The sequence below is a fragment of the Amphibalanus amphitrite genome, unplaced genomic scaffold (assembly GCF_019059575.1).
Source record: "Amphibalanus amphitrite isolate SeventyFive unplaced genomic scaffold, NRLGWU_Aamphi_draft 001610F_arrow, whole genome shotgun sequence".
In the NCBI taxonomy this organism is placed as follows: Eukaryota; Metazoa; Arthropoda; class Thecostraca; order Balanomorpha; family Balanidae; genus Amphibalanus; species Amphibalanus amphitrite.
In genome coordinates this window covers 11,704-28,242 of record NW_024883103.1, presented here as the reverse complement: position 1 = coordinate 28,242, position 16,539 = coordinate 11,704, and the positions used below count along the sequence as shown (strand labels likewise).

At 46.8% G+C, this 16,539-nt stretch overlaps 2 protein-coding genes across 2 annotated transcripts in view; one reads left to right on the top strand and one right to left on the bottom strand.

Annotated features, from left to right (window-relative positions):
- Nucleotides 1-16,539, top strand: part of LOC122374137 (dynein axonemal heavy chain 10-like) — a 43,336-nt gene that overhangs the window by 16,888 nt on the left and 9,909 nt on the right. The window lies entirely within an intron of this gene.
- LOC122374138 (skin secretory protein xP2-like) lies at nucleotides 8,705-15,347 on the bottom strand. The gene is made up of 2 exons (XM_043352721.1): nucleotides 14,077-15,347; nucleotides 8,705-9,103 (listed from the first exon to the last, which is right to left on the bottom strand). Exons 1-2 carry the CDS (start codon nucleotides 14,687-14,689, stop codon nucleotides 9,066-9,068), a joined length of 651 nt encoding a protein of 216 aa, XP_043208656.1. The 5' UTR covers nucleotides 14,690-15,347; the 3' UTR covers nucleotides 8,705-9,065.

Here is a 16,539-nt window from a genome sequence, read left to right as displayed (position 1 = left end):
CACCGGGCTCCATCACCGGGCTCCAGCACCGGGCTCCATCACCGGGCTTCACCACCGGGCTCCATAACCGCGGTCTCCAGCACCGGGCTCCATCGCCGGTTACCATCACCGGACTCCAGCACCGGTATCCAAACTGGACAAAATCGAATCGATCGTTGGTTCGTTGTCGTGCCTCGCCTCTTCGCCATTTTTAGCTTTCTTTATCTTCCCTGCCGAATTTTCCCTTATTTATACAATACCGTAACTAGACCGAGATAAGGCCGAAATAGCTTGTAATAGAATTTAAACAACCGAACACCAGTAGCGCCCAAAAGTCTCTCTGTCAACTCTCTGTATTCACCAATGCTCCAAACAAATTTGCACGTACAACTATTTCCGCGTGGAATAATTTCACGCACTTCAATAATCATACCACTTCTGACACACATTTATCCACCACCGGGGGGGGGGGGGGGTGATCAACTCAGTTTTTAAGTGTGTAGCAAAATTACGCCACGAAGCGCCGTGCAGTTCGCATAACTTATGCTAGTAGTAGTAGGTAGTAGTAGTAGTAGTAGTAATAGTAGTAGTAGTAGTAGAGTTTATTGACACCAGGTGCATGTTCAAATGATGTAACTTAAAAATAGAAATAAACGCGGATAAAACACATACCTTAAAATGCACGTAAATCAGTGTCCATAAGTAACATACACGTGCACTAAATGGCTAGCTAAATTCGAAGCCAGACACGCAAAGTCTAAAACACAAAAGACAATATAAAAACACACAACTACCTTCCTAAAACTACCTTCCTCTATTAGCTTAAGATCATGCGTCTGCTCAAGTACGAGGCGACAGTAGTTGGCCAGATCTGCTGATTTTTCTGAATCCATAAGAACCCTTAGGTTGGCATAGGTAAGTCTGGAGTGCCGGGTCCGGTCCGAGCTGTCTGTGTGACTGGGCAGTCAAGTAACACATGCTACATCCATCTCAATCTTGCGTAAAATTCTTGAACTCAGTTCCATTTACCCAGGGTTACTTTTACAGGAAAAGTCGAGAGGGGGATACAGTTCGGGGCAAGGGCGGATCCAGGGGCATCTGAAAGGGGGCCCAATGCCATTAGGCTTTTGTTAGGATGGCGCCTGCAGAACCTTACCTACCCCCAAATCCTACTCTCTCCCCGGATTCTGGCCACTTTATATTGTTAGGTTGCCAAAAATAAATTAGCTAAAAAATATACGTAGGTACCTACCTTGGCGGTAAGGGACGGGGGAGGTCCCAACTTGACTGCGCCCTTGCAAATGTCAATCAGTAGTATCAACCTATTACCCTGGCCAAACATCAAGTAGCGCCTTTCTAAATAGAGAGAGGTTAACACGTGACTATTTTTGCTAGGCCAAGACCGATTGAAGGACCCTGGTTCGAAGGAAGACCCTTGGTTTGGAGAGGTAATGACCCCCGTCCCCCGCCGGTTTCTACGCCGACGCCTGTAGCGATATGTCAGTGATTGCGAAGAGTCGGAAGAGACAAGACAAGAGACGGTCCCACCGACCATCCGATCGGTATCGGTTCAAATCTGGAGTTCCCGCTGCACTGAACGTAAAATGGTTGGATGGAACCTCAAATTGAAAATTATCTAAGCGCCAGCAACGTTGATTGATGACTAGAGTCTGATCAACGATGTCGATGATTATAGAATCTGAGTAGCGAATTGATTGAAAATGGGCTCAAAATTAAATTTGAAAGGGGGAAGTTCCCCCTTCCCTCCCTAGCCGTTCACGCACAATTTGAAAGGGGGAGCGGAATTTTCGAAGGGGGGAAATTCCCCCTTCCCCCTTTAAAAGTTACCCTGCATTTACCGTTCCACGGAGTGCTCACCGCGCCGGTCGGTGCACCATGGCGACGGATCGGTGCAGCATATAGGTATATGTACCGAAAGGTCGGGCATGCGGATTCATGACCTTACCACTATAAAACAATTCGGAAAAGTACAAATACCTCTTGCTTTGAACAAGCATGTGAAACAGAGACATTGTACATAACAGACTATAGAGACAAACAGAAACAGAGAGCATTTTTAGACTTTGACATGTACCCATATAACTGTGTGGCGGTGCAGAGTAGGTAGAGAGTAGCTATACCAAGTACCAACCATGGGTGATTGGTGGAGCTTTTCCAGGGAAGTTGTTGGGGCAAAAGTCGTCAAACCCACAATGTCCGATTATGAGGTTGAATAAAATGCCACACTGAATCAATTCCTATCATTACAGATATAATATTTTGTATTAAACAGACATTCCAAAGCTCTTCAATGCGAAAAAGATTAATTTCCAAAGCAACACTAGTCTTAAAAATCAGCTTAAGTTGGTGGGGCAAAACGCTTATTGGTGGGGCAAAATGCCAAGTTGGCTTGGCTCATCCATCTGCAAAAAAAAGAACTAAAAAGACGGTAGGTATTGTTGTATCGGTAGGTTGAGACTTTTCAATGATAATCACTATCCGTTAGAATTGTGATTTTCATTGAAAATTCCAACCTGAACTACGTCTCTAGGGGGACATTTACCTACCTAGGTATAGAAAAGAACGCCTTCGGCCTTTGCCGCTCGTTCTCGAATTCGCTAAATTGCTAAGATTAGGTCGATGTTCAGGTCATTCGAGGGCATCAATTGTCCATTTCGCTCGATTATTCGTATTGATTTGAAATGTTCAAACTCTACCTTGCACGAACCAGAGGACCTAAGAACTAAGAAGCGCAGCATACAAATAAGTGATGGCTCCCTTATCCCGCGCCGGGCCGGGGGGAGGGGTGTTTGAACACCCCCCTCTGCGGCTTTTCGCAGATATCTCAAAAACGGAGGCGCGGAACGCCGCCGTTTTTAGCACACCTGTTTGTGCATCTTTTCCGCACATGTGAAAATTTCAGACCCAGGTCGCCTTAGGTCAGGTCACCAGGTCACGCCAAGTGACCTCACCTCAGAAAAAATAAGAATGCTCGTCATAGCTACACCGATTTATCGATTGCCTTGAAACTTTCAGCGATTGATGAGAGCAACATTATCTATAAAATGTTCATCTCGGAATTTTTATATCGGTGACCTAAGGTCAGGTCAATTTTGCGGCCTCTCCATTATAAGTCAATGGGAGAAAATTGAAAAGCGTCTGTTTTGCACGAACGCTATTCTAGACACTCTCAAACATCGAGATGTAGGTAAGATTGACACAGTGAACCGGAAAATGGCAGCTGTGACCCCTCGTTATGTCCCTGACGTCATCTCAGGTCACGAACAGAATCTAACAGTTTTTCGCTAATAACTTCTGATAGAGGCGTGCTAGAGCGCTGAAAACGCCTTAGATGTGTTCGGCTCGACGTTGCGGATCGACTGATATGCAACATGACCTTTTCCGGTCGGGTCATGACCTTGACCTGAGGTCATGACCTTGATCCCTGAGGTCAAATTTTCAAGTTGACCTTTCAAGGTCAAATTATAGTTCATTCGATGCGTCTCGACGAGAAGAACACGATGCTGGCAAAGATAATGTCATGGCTCTTTTGAGTCAAAAGTTATTGCCAAAAAAAAAACGATTTTCGTAAAAACGGCTATTTTTGGAGTTTTTGCCCTCTGGAGGCTAAAACTGTTGACCTGAGGTCAAATCTGAGAACATTATTCAGAAAGGTCTGCAAAAGGGCTATCGAATGCGCTTTTCCGCGGCGCTGTAACTCTATCGGTTCCCGAGATAGCTGTCGGCAGTTTCCAAAATGTTGAAATAGTCAACATTTTACCTTTGGTGACCTCTGGTGACCTGACCTTTGACCTGACCCAAAAAATGACAGAAGTGTTTTCGTCCTTAGTTTGGACGTGCTCTCGATTGCCGCTTACCGCGTGTCGCTACGTGGCCCAGGAGCCGAGCTAGAAGGGTGGGGGGTTCAGACACCCCTCCCCCCCGGCCCGGCGCGGAATCTCAGAGCACCGGCCCGGCGCGGGTTATAGCAATAACAGGAGCAAGATTCTTACCGATAAACGGAAGTAAGTCGTTAAATTTGTGCTCCAAAATGACCGACTTAAAAGAAAAGGCGTAGCGGGTCCAAAAACTACGGTTTCTTTCTTTGTATGATTATTACTCTCTGGTGGGACAATGTAGGTAAAGGGGTTACAAACTAATGTAAAGACATTGGTCGGATGGCCTACTTTTTTTTAGTTAAAAAAGTAGTTAACTTGCAGTTCAACACGAAAGCCTGGGGTCAAGTCAGTCCGGTGACCTCAATCTAGCCAATTATAAAATGGGCTAGTTCTGAAGGTGTTCAATCACATGAATCCATCTCAAGCATACGATTACGCATAAGCATAATATATTTCATATTTAACCACACTTCTTAAATGCTACGGTGTAACTGTTTAAATGTAAAAAAGAATTCGGAATATCTGGAAAATTGTTAACTTGGCTTGAATCCTATTTAAAAGACAGAAAGCAGTGCGTGCGCATAAACAACACTTTTTCGGACTACCAAACTATTAACGCCGGCTGTCCACAGGGGTCCGTACTCGGACCCCTCCTCGCATTAATCTATCTTAACGGACTTTCCGGACGGACACAGAACGACGTATTATTTTTTGCTGACGACACCTCCTTGTACGCCTCCTATAAAACACAGGACTTACATGAAATTCAACAGACACTCCAGCACGACCTCGACGCTATCCTTCAATACGGTCGGGAATGGGCCATCACGTTTAACACTGGAAAAACGATCCAACAAACATTTTCCTATTCCCACAATCATCAAGCTCCCGCCCTAAAATTTGGAGGCGAAACAATTCCGTCACACGATAGCCACAAACATCTAGGACTCATATTATCTAAAGACCTACGTTTCCATGAGCACGTCAACGAGATATGCAGAAAGGTAACCAAAGCATTAAGTCCACTTTATCCCATAGCGCAATATTTACCTAGGCCCATTCTCGACCAAATATACAAAGTATACATAAGACCCCATTTCGACTACTGTGACACAATATACGACGGACATATTACCGTACATGACGCGACAAGACTCGAGACGCTACAAAATAGAGCAGCACGACTGACGACAGGAGCACTTTTTAGCACATCTACCGACAAACTCCGACAAGAACTAGGCTGGGACAAATTAACCATACGACGACAAATACATAGACTTGTACTTTACCACCAACTGAGTGTACTAGATTCGAAATTGCCTGAATACATTAAAGAAATGATACCTCAAACGCGACAACGAGCTACGAACAGAACACTCAGAAACGCACGCACTCATACACATGAAAGACCACGCACCACTGCCTATCAACGGTCATTTCTATTGAAAACAAAGAAACAGTACAATCAGTTTCCCGACACTGTCAAAAAATTATCACCCAGTAAATTTAAAAAACACGTAGAAAAACATTTGGGGCTGCCACGACCACCAGAATTCTACACCCTAGGACCTAAAAGAGGCAACACTTTACATACACGACTGAGGAACGACATGTCACAACTCAATTCACATCTCTTTAAAATACAACACACGGAATCACCTACTTGTGCTTGTGGGTCCAGCACAGAGAGTGTTCGCCATTTCATTTTCTCATGCCCATTATACACAAATCAAAGGAACACACTTCTTTACGAACTAACTAATACTCTCCATTATGACATACGTCAACTCCCAATAAGTACCCAGCTGGACACATTACTTCACGGCACAAACCTGAACAGCGGTGAGCGTCTGCCGGTGGCTCGATCCTTCCAAACGTTCCTTATGAACTCACGTCGTTTCGATTCCTGATCCTGTCCTTATACAATTACATACTTTGGGCGCAGTGCTCGGGGAGGGGTGCGCGGCGGCTGCGGGGCCAGTCGGTACCTTAGTACGATGGTCGCGGGGTTCGACGTGGCGGCGGTGACAGCAGTGATCACCAATTGCTGGATGTTCTGTTCTGTTCTATTTCTTTAGTTGAGAGTTGGTACCCCGAATTAAGCACTTCGTGCTTTTGTGCCAATTCTCAGATATTTCTCATGATGGTTTTGTGCATTGAAGTAATAAACGGAGTGATGATGATGATGAACTGTTTACCATGTCTTGCAAATTTTTCGTAGGCTGACCGACGTCTTGCATCAGTTCACAGTCAATTGACATCAACGGCCTTTTTTAATGACGTTCAATCAAGCAAAAATACAGTCACTAGCCCTGAACTTAGTATTAAAGTAGATATGATTGACAAGGTGCAGGTTAATTTGCGATAAATGCAATACCGAAGGCTAGTGCGCTAATAACGAGTGCTAGTTTCTGCTGTATCGTTATTACTGCAACGGCAACCGCAAGGCAGCCACGTCCAATGCGAGCCGCCCCGGTCCGGCATACGGCCTTGGGTGCGGCGGCTACTGCCCCGTCGGCTCCACGCATCCGACTGACCGGCCAAGGTCACCGCTCCGTCCGCCGGGAGGGCGGAGCTTAATGGTCACGTGCCTGTGACGTCACGCCTACGTACGGATAGCCTCTACTCCACTGACGGATTTACGGAGCTGATTTTAACATTACGAGGCAACGACAAGTACCCTAACAATTGATATTTTGTTAAGAGACCATATTAGCAAAAATTGGCGCTTGAGCTGAAATGTGCTGTGCGAAAATTTGAAGCCAATTGGATAAATATTAAATAAATTATCGCCGAAAAACAGGGTCTCATGGGGTCTGAAATGCATAGTAGGTACTGTGAAAGTGTTTTTTTTTTACATGCATCGGCCCGAGGGATAGGGAACGCCAAGATAAGTAGGAGCACGCAGTAAAGCGCGAACATCGTTTGTGGCCGGCAGACGGCACTGTACTCGTAAGACGCGATATACGCTGGTACACAGATAACAGTGCCGTAAAGTGGGGCTATTTGAGACAGTGGGGCTATTTGAGACAGTATTTAAAATCACTATAAAATGAAGAGCGTTTGATTTTTAAGTGATATTTTTGCTCAGGAAAGTGTGGAATCGAGCGGTAAATCGCCTGAGCAAAATTAAGCACAAATTACAAACGGTTTTTATTTTATAACAATTTTAAATACTGTCTCAAATAGCCCCACTGTCTCAAATAGGCCCACCTTACGATAGTACTGTTATCTGTTATCTGTAGTACTGTACTGTTATCTGTGTACTACTGTTATCTGTGGCTGGTAGTCAGGATATGCTACCGTAGGACGCGAATTTTACGCTGTAAGTCGTCGTAAGATGCTGTAACGCCGGGTATACGCCGTAAGTCATCGTTAGACGCAGTAAGACGCGAATTAAACACGCGTGGGAAGTCGTGACTCGGGTATGGCGAAATCCCCAGGAAGGTTGAAGGCTGGATTCGACAAAGATAATGATTGGAGAGTCGTGTTTTTCATTGCAGATAACTGTTAAACGCATTAGAGTTATATATTACTGACCGGGCCGACGAAATTATTTGGAAACGAGGTTTGCAAAATTGACGTAGGCCCGAGTGCGAAGCACGAGGGCCGGAGTCAAATTTTGCAAGCCGAGTTTCCAAATAATTTCGTACGGCTGAGGTCAGTAAGATTTTTCCTACATGCCGCATACCCGCTAAGTAGTTTGGACAGGTTTTGGTGACACTTTTATACAATTGTTTTGTCCATAATTTCCGAACAGTGATTGCGCTACTGCTGTGGATAAAGCTTTAAAGGAAATTTATAGAAGAAAATGCATCAAAATACCTCACTTCAAAAAGAATCGCGTCTGAAAATATCAACTCAGAATGGCACAGCAATTGGATATCCAAGGAACATCATACTTGCCACGACATAAGAACAAGAAGAAGGTAGAAGGTATAATATTCCTAGTGATTAAACGTGAATTTTCCAGTGCTCTTGCAAGAATCTTTTCTTTATTTATGTAATCGTACTTTGTTGATGACCTATGGCTGAACTTTCGTAAAATACATTATATTTTCCATATTTCACATGTTTGTTTTGAGGAAAGGACTACAACTGTCAAATAATAACGCAATAACTTACGCCCAAGGTATCAGTGGACGTATCAAACGAAGATAAGAACAAGCGATAACGGATTTCGATTAATAGAAGCATATCTTGCCATAATTTCGGCTTTGTAACCAATACAAAGTATTTCAAACCCCTTGATAAGCAGAGCAGATATTTTTTTACCAAAAAATGTTGGTTTTCTAATTTTACGCGGCACATATCATGCAATAATGATGTCAATTATACATTTCCTATCAATTATACCTCTGGGCTAATGCGATAAACTGTAGTTTAGAGGTCATTGCCCTGGGCAGTAAACCCGGGCAGTAAACTTTTGTTTCCTGCCCGGCCTATCAAATAACATGGCATTTTGATACCGACAGTTTCTTGGTCATAGTTTTACTGCCCGGCTCGTGCTGTGCTTAAGACATACCCCGGCATGTAGGAAAACTTTTTTCTTCATCGTTTATAATTTTGTGGCTCATTTACCAGCCCGAAACCTTATTAAAGATCCCAATTATCCCACTAAAAGATTGCATTGATCGATAACCCGACCGGTCACAAGTAAAGTTATTCCATCCATTCCCAGAAAGGTGCAGTGACCTTAGATCTTTGTGTACACCGTTGACTGACCTGCCTCCAAAAAAGATGAACGGAAGAGGGAGCTCTCTAAGACTCTCTTGCATCAACTGGAAAACAGCCACCGTTCCCTCGCTCCTGTTGAAAACCCTCCCTACAATAGCAATGTATTACTAATGACATAAACATTTACATAAATGTGCACGTCTGTGGGGCTCTCGAACCACGAGAAGTGGTTTTAGCCATACAAATCACAGTTCAGATTCCTATCGTTTCCCAGAAACGCACGGCAGTAGGGACGACAGTGTCCTGGACCCAACCGTTCGATATCCATTCCATAACAAGATGGCTCGGTATACGGCGAGCGTCACATGATGCCGTGCATCAGCGGCGTACATCAATGCCATCTGGATGAGATCCTGGTGCCTGTGGGCAGGGGACGACCTGATCTATGGATATCTTCATATAGCTGAATGGTATTGAACGGGTGCCGTTGCCGCTATTCACCGACTGTGGTCAGTCTCCCTGAACTGGACTGGTATTTCCAGACGCATCTGTGGACAGACAGACAGACGGACGTCAATGTAGGACGTAGATATAAGTGCTCGCAGGTATGTACGGCATCTGATCCATGCAAACGAGTCGACCTTATACCTTGAAAGGAGTTTCGGCCGTCGAAAAAAAGAAACATTTAGAGCAGAGAAGCAGTGCCGTACCTATTTGTAATTCTTCCTGTTACCGATGCTTCGCTCATTTTCGCAAAAATCCAAAAATTACTAAATACGAAGTGCATTGATCTGTTCAATTTGAGCTGCGGCCAGGCCGGGTGTGAGTTTCAGCTAGCCTCGCCATGGTGGGTGGGGGTGGGGGTGTTTTTGGGCACGCCCAATTATCTCGAAAACAATACCAAAAAGCCATCGATAGCCCTAAATACATAAGTTCTTCCAAGGATATACGGGTCATTTCTCGATTAAACCAACGCAACGCTTAGGTCACTTGAAGTCACCAAGGCATTTTCCAAGGTAATCCCGTATCTTTCTTTAGATTGTGACAGTTTTAAGTTTTTTCACAAATCAGTCATGGATCACTCATGAACCAAGAGTTAACCCGCGCATGACTGGGATATTTTCCATAACGCGAGTGACGGGGGGGGGGGGGATTTCAAACGGCGTTTGATAGCCCTAGAAAAACGATCGAACGAAACCTATTTTCATTGATCTTGAGGTCACCGATGACGTCACAGGTCAGGTCAAAGTATAAATTATCAGCATATTTGCTTGTTCACAATTTAGGCTCTGACCGCCGGCTAACAAGTCCATGATCAGGCTCATTTCTGGTTTACGCTTTCCTTGATATATGCCTTAGATAGCCTGAGGATACCGAACTCTTATTATGAATTTTTCAGGTCAAGGCCAGGTCATCCTAGGTCACGAAAATTGTATATCATGTATGGGTCACGAGACGCATGTTTTATGGTCCATTTTACTCGTAGATTTAGAAAACAATGTCGTCTGTGTCTTTGAGATCATTTTCAGCTGAATTTACTGGAGGTCAGGTCACTTCAGGTCAGAGAAGGTCAAATTTTGAAAATAAATAAATGAAATGAATTAAAAATGAACGGGAGGGGATGCGCGGGTTCGTCGCGTTAGAGCGCATTCGATGGCGCTCTCAAAGCTCTGTCGCCGAAAGTTTGTCAGAGTTTATCTCAGTTAAAGGGAATATGTATTGTATATACCATTTTTTCAAATTATTTTGTTGGTACATCTTTTATCAGTTTTCATGCTTAAAGTGACCATCCCACCTTAGCTTAAGATTTGAGTTGAGATAGCCAAATTGGGGTCCCTGGCCTGCAATCGCCGGTTTTGGCACTCACAAGTCACAACATCGAGAACTGCTTAAATTCCGAGATATTTATATTCAAAGTATGCAGTTTTCGGATTCTAAGGGGCTAATGCATTTGAATACCTCCTTAGCCCGCGCCCTGGAGGGAACTGTTTATAACGCGACCTGGTGGGGGGCTTTTTTGCCCCCCCCACGTATCTCCGAAACTAGTTGACGGATCCGCAAAATTCAAACGGTGCTCGATAGTCCTGTCAAATTTGTCTAAGGAAATCCAATTTCATTTACCTCGGGGTCACCGATGACGTCACAGGTTAGGTCAGAGATAAAGTTTTTTACCGTTAAAGTGTTTTACCGTTCCAGGGATTTTTTTTTTTTTTAATTTAGTCCGAACCTTTTGATTGAAAGGATTCACAAGGACAGAGCCCCGTTAAGCGAAGCTTGTTGCGTTGACCCTGCCCTATACCCGGCCTCCGATCGCGCAATTCCGGTGCTATGGCAGAATTTAGAGCCCAAAGTTTAAAAGGTAGTGTGCCAGCTTTCCTGGACCGTATGGAGTTAATGGCCTAGAGGAGAACCGGATTTTTAGAACTTATCCATACCTTCAGAACTCATGGAAACGTCTTAAATTCTTCAAATTTTGAGTACCCCAGTGCGAAATTCGCCCCGACGGGTTGTCGGTCGTACCCCAACCACATTTCACACCACTATGAACAATAAATGCACACACTGAAATCGCTATTACCGATAGGCTCATCCAATCAAGTTTCGATAAACCCGTTCATCATCATCTCCTGCGGTTTCGAACACGCCTGTTAGGTGGTGCGGTAGACCGCGCCCAAAGCCAGGGCCCCGGTAACGTGAGGTAGCCGAGTCGGGGCAGCGTGCGCTGACCCAAGCCGGGGCCGCGCGTCCTCCCGGTGTCATGTGATAGCCCGGAGCTGCCCGGGGATGCGGTAGACCGCGCCCAAAGCCGCGGCCCCGGCTTGGGTCAGCGCACGCTGCCCCGACTCGGCTACCTTACGTTACCGGGGCCCTGGCTTTGGGCGCGGCTTCTGCTCATACTTTGTGGTGCGGTGGTGGTGCGTCGGGCCGCGCGCTCTGACTTCGGCCAAGAAAAATGCGTCAGCTGATCATTGTCATTTCTGCCACTTTCATGTGGTGAGATGGGGTCATAACTTTAGAGACGGCTGTTTCATATCAATTATTTTACATAAAATAATATTTCAAACTATAAATTAATGTTCGACAGCCAAATTAAAGAAACAATACCAATACAGGCTTACAGTTTAAATTAGACATTGTGTTGTCTACGATTAGACAGCTGCTAACTCATTCCCGTACGTCGTAAGTCTATAATGACCTTTGCTTATTGTCACATGTGCGCCGCATTCGCGATTGTTGCCGACGCCTGTTTGCAGGTTAGCCCACTACAGTTGTTATACATATCGAAAAACCGATAAACTTTTAGGCGAAAAAAGCACTATTTTAGGCCCATTTTTGATTTTTTTGCGATATTAGGTAAAAACAAAAGCTCCTTATCCCAGGAAAAATAAAATGGGAAATCATTGGAAGGTGGCACACTACCTTTAAAGGGACCCTCCCACCTTAACATTAGTTTTGAGTTGAGATAGCCAAATTGCTGGCCATGGCCTGAAAATACCGGTTTGGGCACTCACAACATCGAAAAATGCTTTAATTCGGAGATATGGAATTTGAAACTTGCAGTTTTCGGATTCTAAGGGGCTAGTGCATTGGAATGCCCCCTTAGAATTTGTGACGTCAGCGGAGATCTAACGATTTTTTTAATCTTTTACTAAAACGTTTGGTAGCACGCGGTGGTATATGCTGCTTTGCGCGCAACAAATGCCGCACTTTCAAATAAAGTCGCCAGGAACAGCGGAGATCCCAAAAAGTAAACAAAAGTAAAAGTCTAATATCTTGAAAACCGGTGAATATTTTTCGATGAAATTTGGTAGATATTCGTTTTCACTCTTTCTGAACCGAGCGACATCACTTTCATGCCAATTCATTAACTTTTTTGAAGGTGGGAGGGTCCCTTTAACGTGCGCACATAACCGCGCACGGCCGGTATCCTTAGGTACTGACTTCGCCTGGCTACGGCCTGTCACCAACCGCAACCATACCTGTCAGGAGGAGGCCCATAAACGTCAAGCGCTCGTCGCGCTTCGAACCCGGACTGTTGTAACCGGGAACGAGTGCTCTCACCACGCGGAGTCCAACGCTCTAGGTTGTACCGACTGAGCTACGGGACCGGCATGCGCTATAACATCGAGTAAAACGCATTTTATCGAAACTCAGCGATAGGGGTCAGCTGCCTGGTACCTAAATACATACAGGGTGTTGCAGATAAATTGGGACAAATTTAAATTTCCTTTAAAACTACTATGTTTTGAGTGACGAAGATAATTTCTGGACATACTTATAGGTTAATGAATACTTTTCATGTTTATGTAAGTTGCGTGGTAATTTTGAGTCGGCTGGTCACAGAACGTGGGTTCAAGCAGACCGCTATCATTTTTTACCGCGCTGACATGCATGCAAATTCTTTAATTATGCCTCATCAAATGTCTAAAAGTAGTGTGCATCGAAGAGATGTAAACCTTGGAGGAGGGATATTGACTCATCCTCTTTTGCCTATTGCAATGACACCTTGCACCGGCTGCTCCCTTGGCTTCCCAGGGGGGTTTAAAGGCAAAATTCAGTGAAATCAGAGGATCCCCGCGAAAACGCTTGCGCGAGCTTACGGTGTAGGCGGCCGCGCCATAAGAAAACGATATATCAGTCAGCACCTCCTGCATGGACTCTTATGCATTAATGCCTATTAGCCTGTTAGCATAGATGTTCAAGTAGCTGTGACGTAAAAATGATTGTTGCCACTTGGGGGGCCTGGAGAAGCGAGCAACCACGTGCATATTTTTTCGACGATTGTACTTGTATCTCCGTTACCGAATGTAAGAACAACGCAAAAACACCATGTGTCTGGAAAGGGGAACTAGCCTCCCCCCCCCCACACACACACACCAGGGCGTGGGTTAGAATTTGTGATGTCAGCGCAATTCTAACGATTTTTAAATCGTGTAATAAGCTCTTTGGTACAAGGTGGTGGTATATGCTGCTTTGCGCGCAACATCTGCCGTACTTTTAGGATGCCAAATTATTGCTTCCAAAGAACGTCACAGAAACAGCGGAGGTCCCAAAAAGTGCACAAATGTTAAAGTGTATCTTGTAAAAGTAGCTTGAAAACGGTGAATACCTATTTTTCGGTGAAATTTGGTAGATATTCGTTTTTGCTCTTTCTGAACCTAGGGACATCTTTTATGCCAATTCATTAAATTTTTCGAAGGTTGGAGGGTCCCTTTAATCCGAGGTCATGGTCGAGAAACTGTTGCAGCTGCAGTGACCTTTTTAACCTATGTAGCATGACCGTGATGGGACACATTGCTTGGATCAAACCCGCCATATATCCAATTAGCTGTCGCAAAGCGAGCACGCAGTGTGCAGTGCGCACAACTCTTGGCAAACAAGGAACGGTACTGAGACAGAAAACGGAGGGCCACGGGACACAGCTCAGTGAGAAGTGCGATTCTGCGGTCCATGGTCTAATGCTGCGTCCGACTGGCTGAGCCCCGCGCTGGTTTTAGCCCGCCCACGAGCGGTCACTGACCGAGGGTAGTGTCGCCGGCGGCGGGTGAACCGAGCACGACCAGCACCTCACTCGGACCGGCTTCCTTATCGGTGCTAGAAGTGCCTGATTCGCCACCAGCGTCTCCGTCGGGCCGTCTTTCCTGGGCCGTCTTCGTCGGCTGCGGCCGCTCCCGTTCAGCGGGAGGGGCCAGTTGCTCTGCCGCTCGCGCCGCTGGCCGTCCACCCTTGGGCTGGTGGCGTTCTCCGTCTCCCGGCGCCGGTGACTGTTTCTCGCTGCCCTCCGAGTCGCTGATCGGTCCCGGAGCCTCCATTGGACCTGACACGTCAACTGGCCCGTGCGCCTCTCCCTGAGTGGCGACATCGCCCTGTCCCTCGCCGCTGAGCGCCATCCTTACGCCGGAGGAGCCCTTCCTGACGCCGAGAGAGGCGGCCGGCCGGTGCGCCACCAGGCCGAGCGTGCTGAGCCCCAGCACGGCCAGCACCAGGAGCACGGCCAGCGGCTGCCAGCCGCGCAGCCGGCGCGGCCGCGGCCGTCGGGTGGCGCCCAGCGGCTGGTAGTCGTGCGAGCCGGCGCCGGGCCGCGACCAGAACACCGAGTACCCGGAGCGCACCCACGAGTCCGGGTTGGCCATCGCTCGTGACACCGCGCCGCCCACCCGCCGGGCTTCACGGATACCTGTCACGGACGCGCCCCCGACCGCGTCACGGAGCGCGGCACGGAACAGGTCCTGGCCGCGTCACGGGGCACGTCACGCAGAGAGTCACGGAGCACGTCACGGAGCGATTCACGGAGCGCTACACGGAGCGCCCTGCGCGGCGTGGGTCACGGAGCACTAGCTGGCGACGGGCGATCTGCCTGAGGTCGCGCTCGGGCTGTCCACGCTGACTGCGCTTGTCTCACTGGGTCACCGGGCCCGCTGCGTCCGCTCAGGACAGTGACGTCACACCAGGACACCGCCGAGCGGCGAGCCGGGTGCCGCTGAGGTCGGCAGCTGGGTCAAGGCACGGTCAAGGTGGCAACTGGCAGGCAGCCTGGTCTGGCCGGCCCTGCGGTCAGCTGTGCTGGGCGGCCGCCCGTCTGCCTCCGTGCGCCCGGTCTGGTCTCGGCTGGACGTCTGCTGTTGGCACCGGTCGCGCGGCGGACCGGTGCGCGCCCGGCGGCGCCTCTCCGCCCGGCTGGACGGCCAGTGAACTCGGCGCCGTGACCTGGCCGCGCCCGCCGCCGGAGCGCGGCCGAGCGGCGCCATCGGACCGATAGCAGCGTGACCGGCAGACCTACACCGCTGAACCGGGAATGACTGTCCCCACAGTCGACCTCACCCGGCTGATAGCTGCTATCTGAACTCGCATATCCACCCAGCTCAATGCAGGGGGGGGGGGGAGAAATCAACTGCTTAATTTTTTTCACTAAAACGCGTTGGAATGGCCTAATAACTATACCGTGAATGACTTCATATATGACCAACCTTGACTACCTTGAGACCTTTTTTTTTGCTCTTTGGCAACTGTAGGGTCATGTAGGGTATATGTAGGGTCATGTAGGGTATAAATCGGCGTGCGAAATCGGGCGAAAACGGCTAATTTTGGCCGACACGGGTCCAGTCCCCGTGCAATATCTTGGTGACCGACCGGCACGGGAAAAACAGCATCGTGTACAGAATTGAACGGGCTATTGAATGGTGTGCAATGCAGAGGATAGCACGCGCCACGTGCACCGGAGAGGGCACTTTTATTTGAAAAATTGCGGTTTTTGAGAGATTTTGGAATTAATTTTATTTTTAGGTGACCGTTAGACGGAGCGAGTTGAAACAACGCCTGTTGACAAGAGAAATGTACCGCCTCTCATGGGAAGATTGTGAATAGCTAATTGATCGACAACAAGATGGTATAAATCGCTGGAGAAAATGGTTTTTGTCGATGATGTGCCGCTTTCTTAATTACACGGGTTTTGCTGCATAACCTGATATGTTTCGCAATTGAAACTGGTACCGTTTGAAAGAGCATTCAATTTTGTCCAAGATACACCCAACATTTTTGCATGACAAGCAACAATATTCTAAAAAAATGCAAATGTTTCAAATCACTACATAGTCATTTTTACCGAAATTCATCGATGGTCCTCAAAAGACTTCACGCCAGTTTCCGAATCATTCTTAAGTAGAACGCATGATAATACGACACGGGCACCTCGATGCGATGTATCTTTTTTGTTTTATTACAAAATGCTTGGCCGTCAAAAAGCAATCGAACGAAATGGATGCCAACCAAATCGACACAGACCAGCCCAATACCCACGGGTCAAAATTGTATACCTATTGTTAAAGTTATAGAGCAAAAATGTTATTTGAAGGGTTTTTAGCTAGCCTAAAAACTGAGATATGTTGCTTTGTTAATGTTTTACCATACAACACTAATATTTCTACGAATGTTATGAAAGGATCGTTTAAGTGTTTGCAGTGAGAGGTGACGAGGCAGGCTGAAT

Bases quoted from the DNA above. Each gene is read 5' to 3' on its own strand.
- LOC122374138 (XM_043352721.1), bottom strand. From the start codon at position 14,689: ATGGCCAACCCGGACTCGTGGGTGCGCTCCGGGTACTCGGTGTTCTGG. The intron at 9,104-14,076 runs GTCAGTGACCGC...GTCTGTCCACAG, and splicing joins CGCCGGCGACACTACCCTCG to ATGCGTCTGGAAATACCAGT.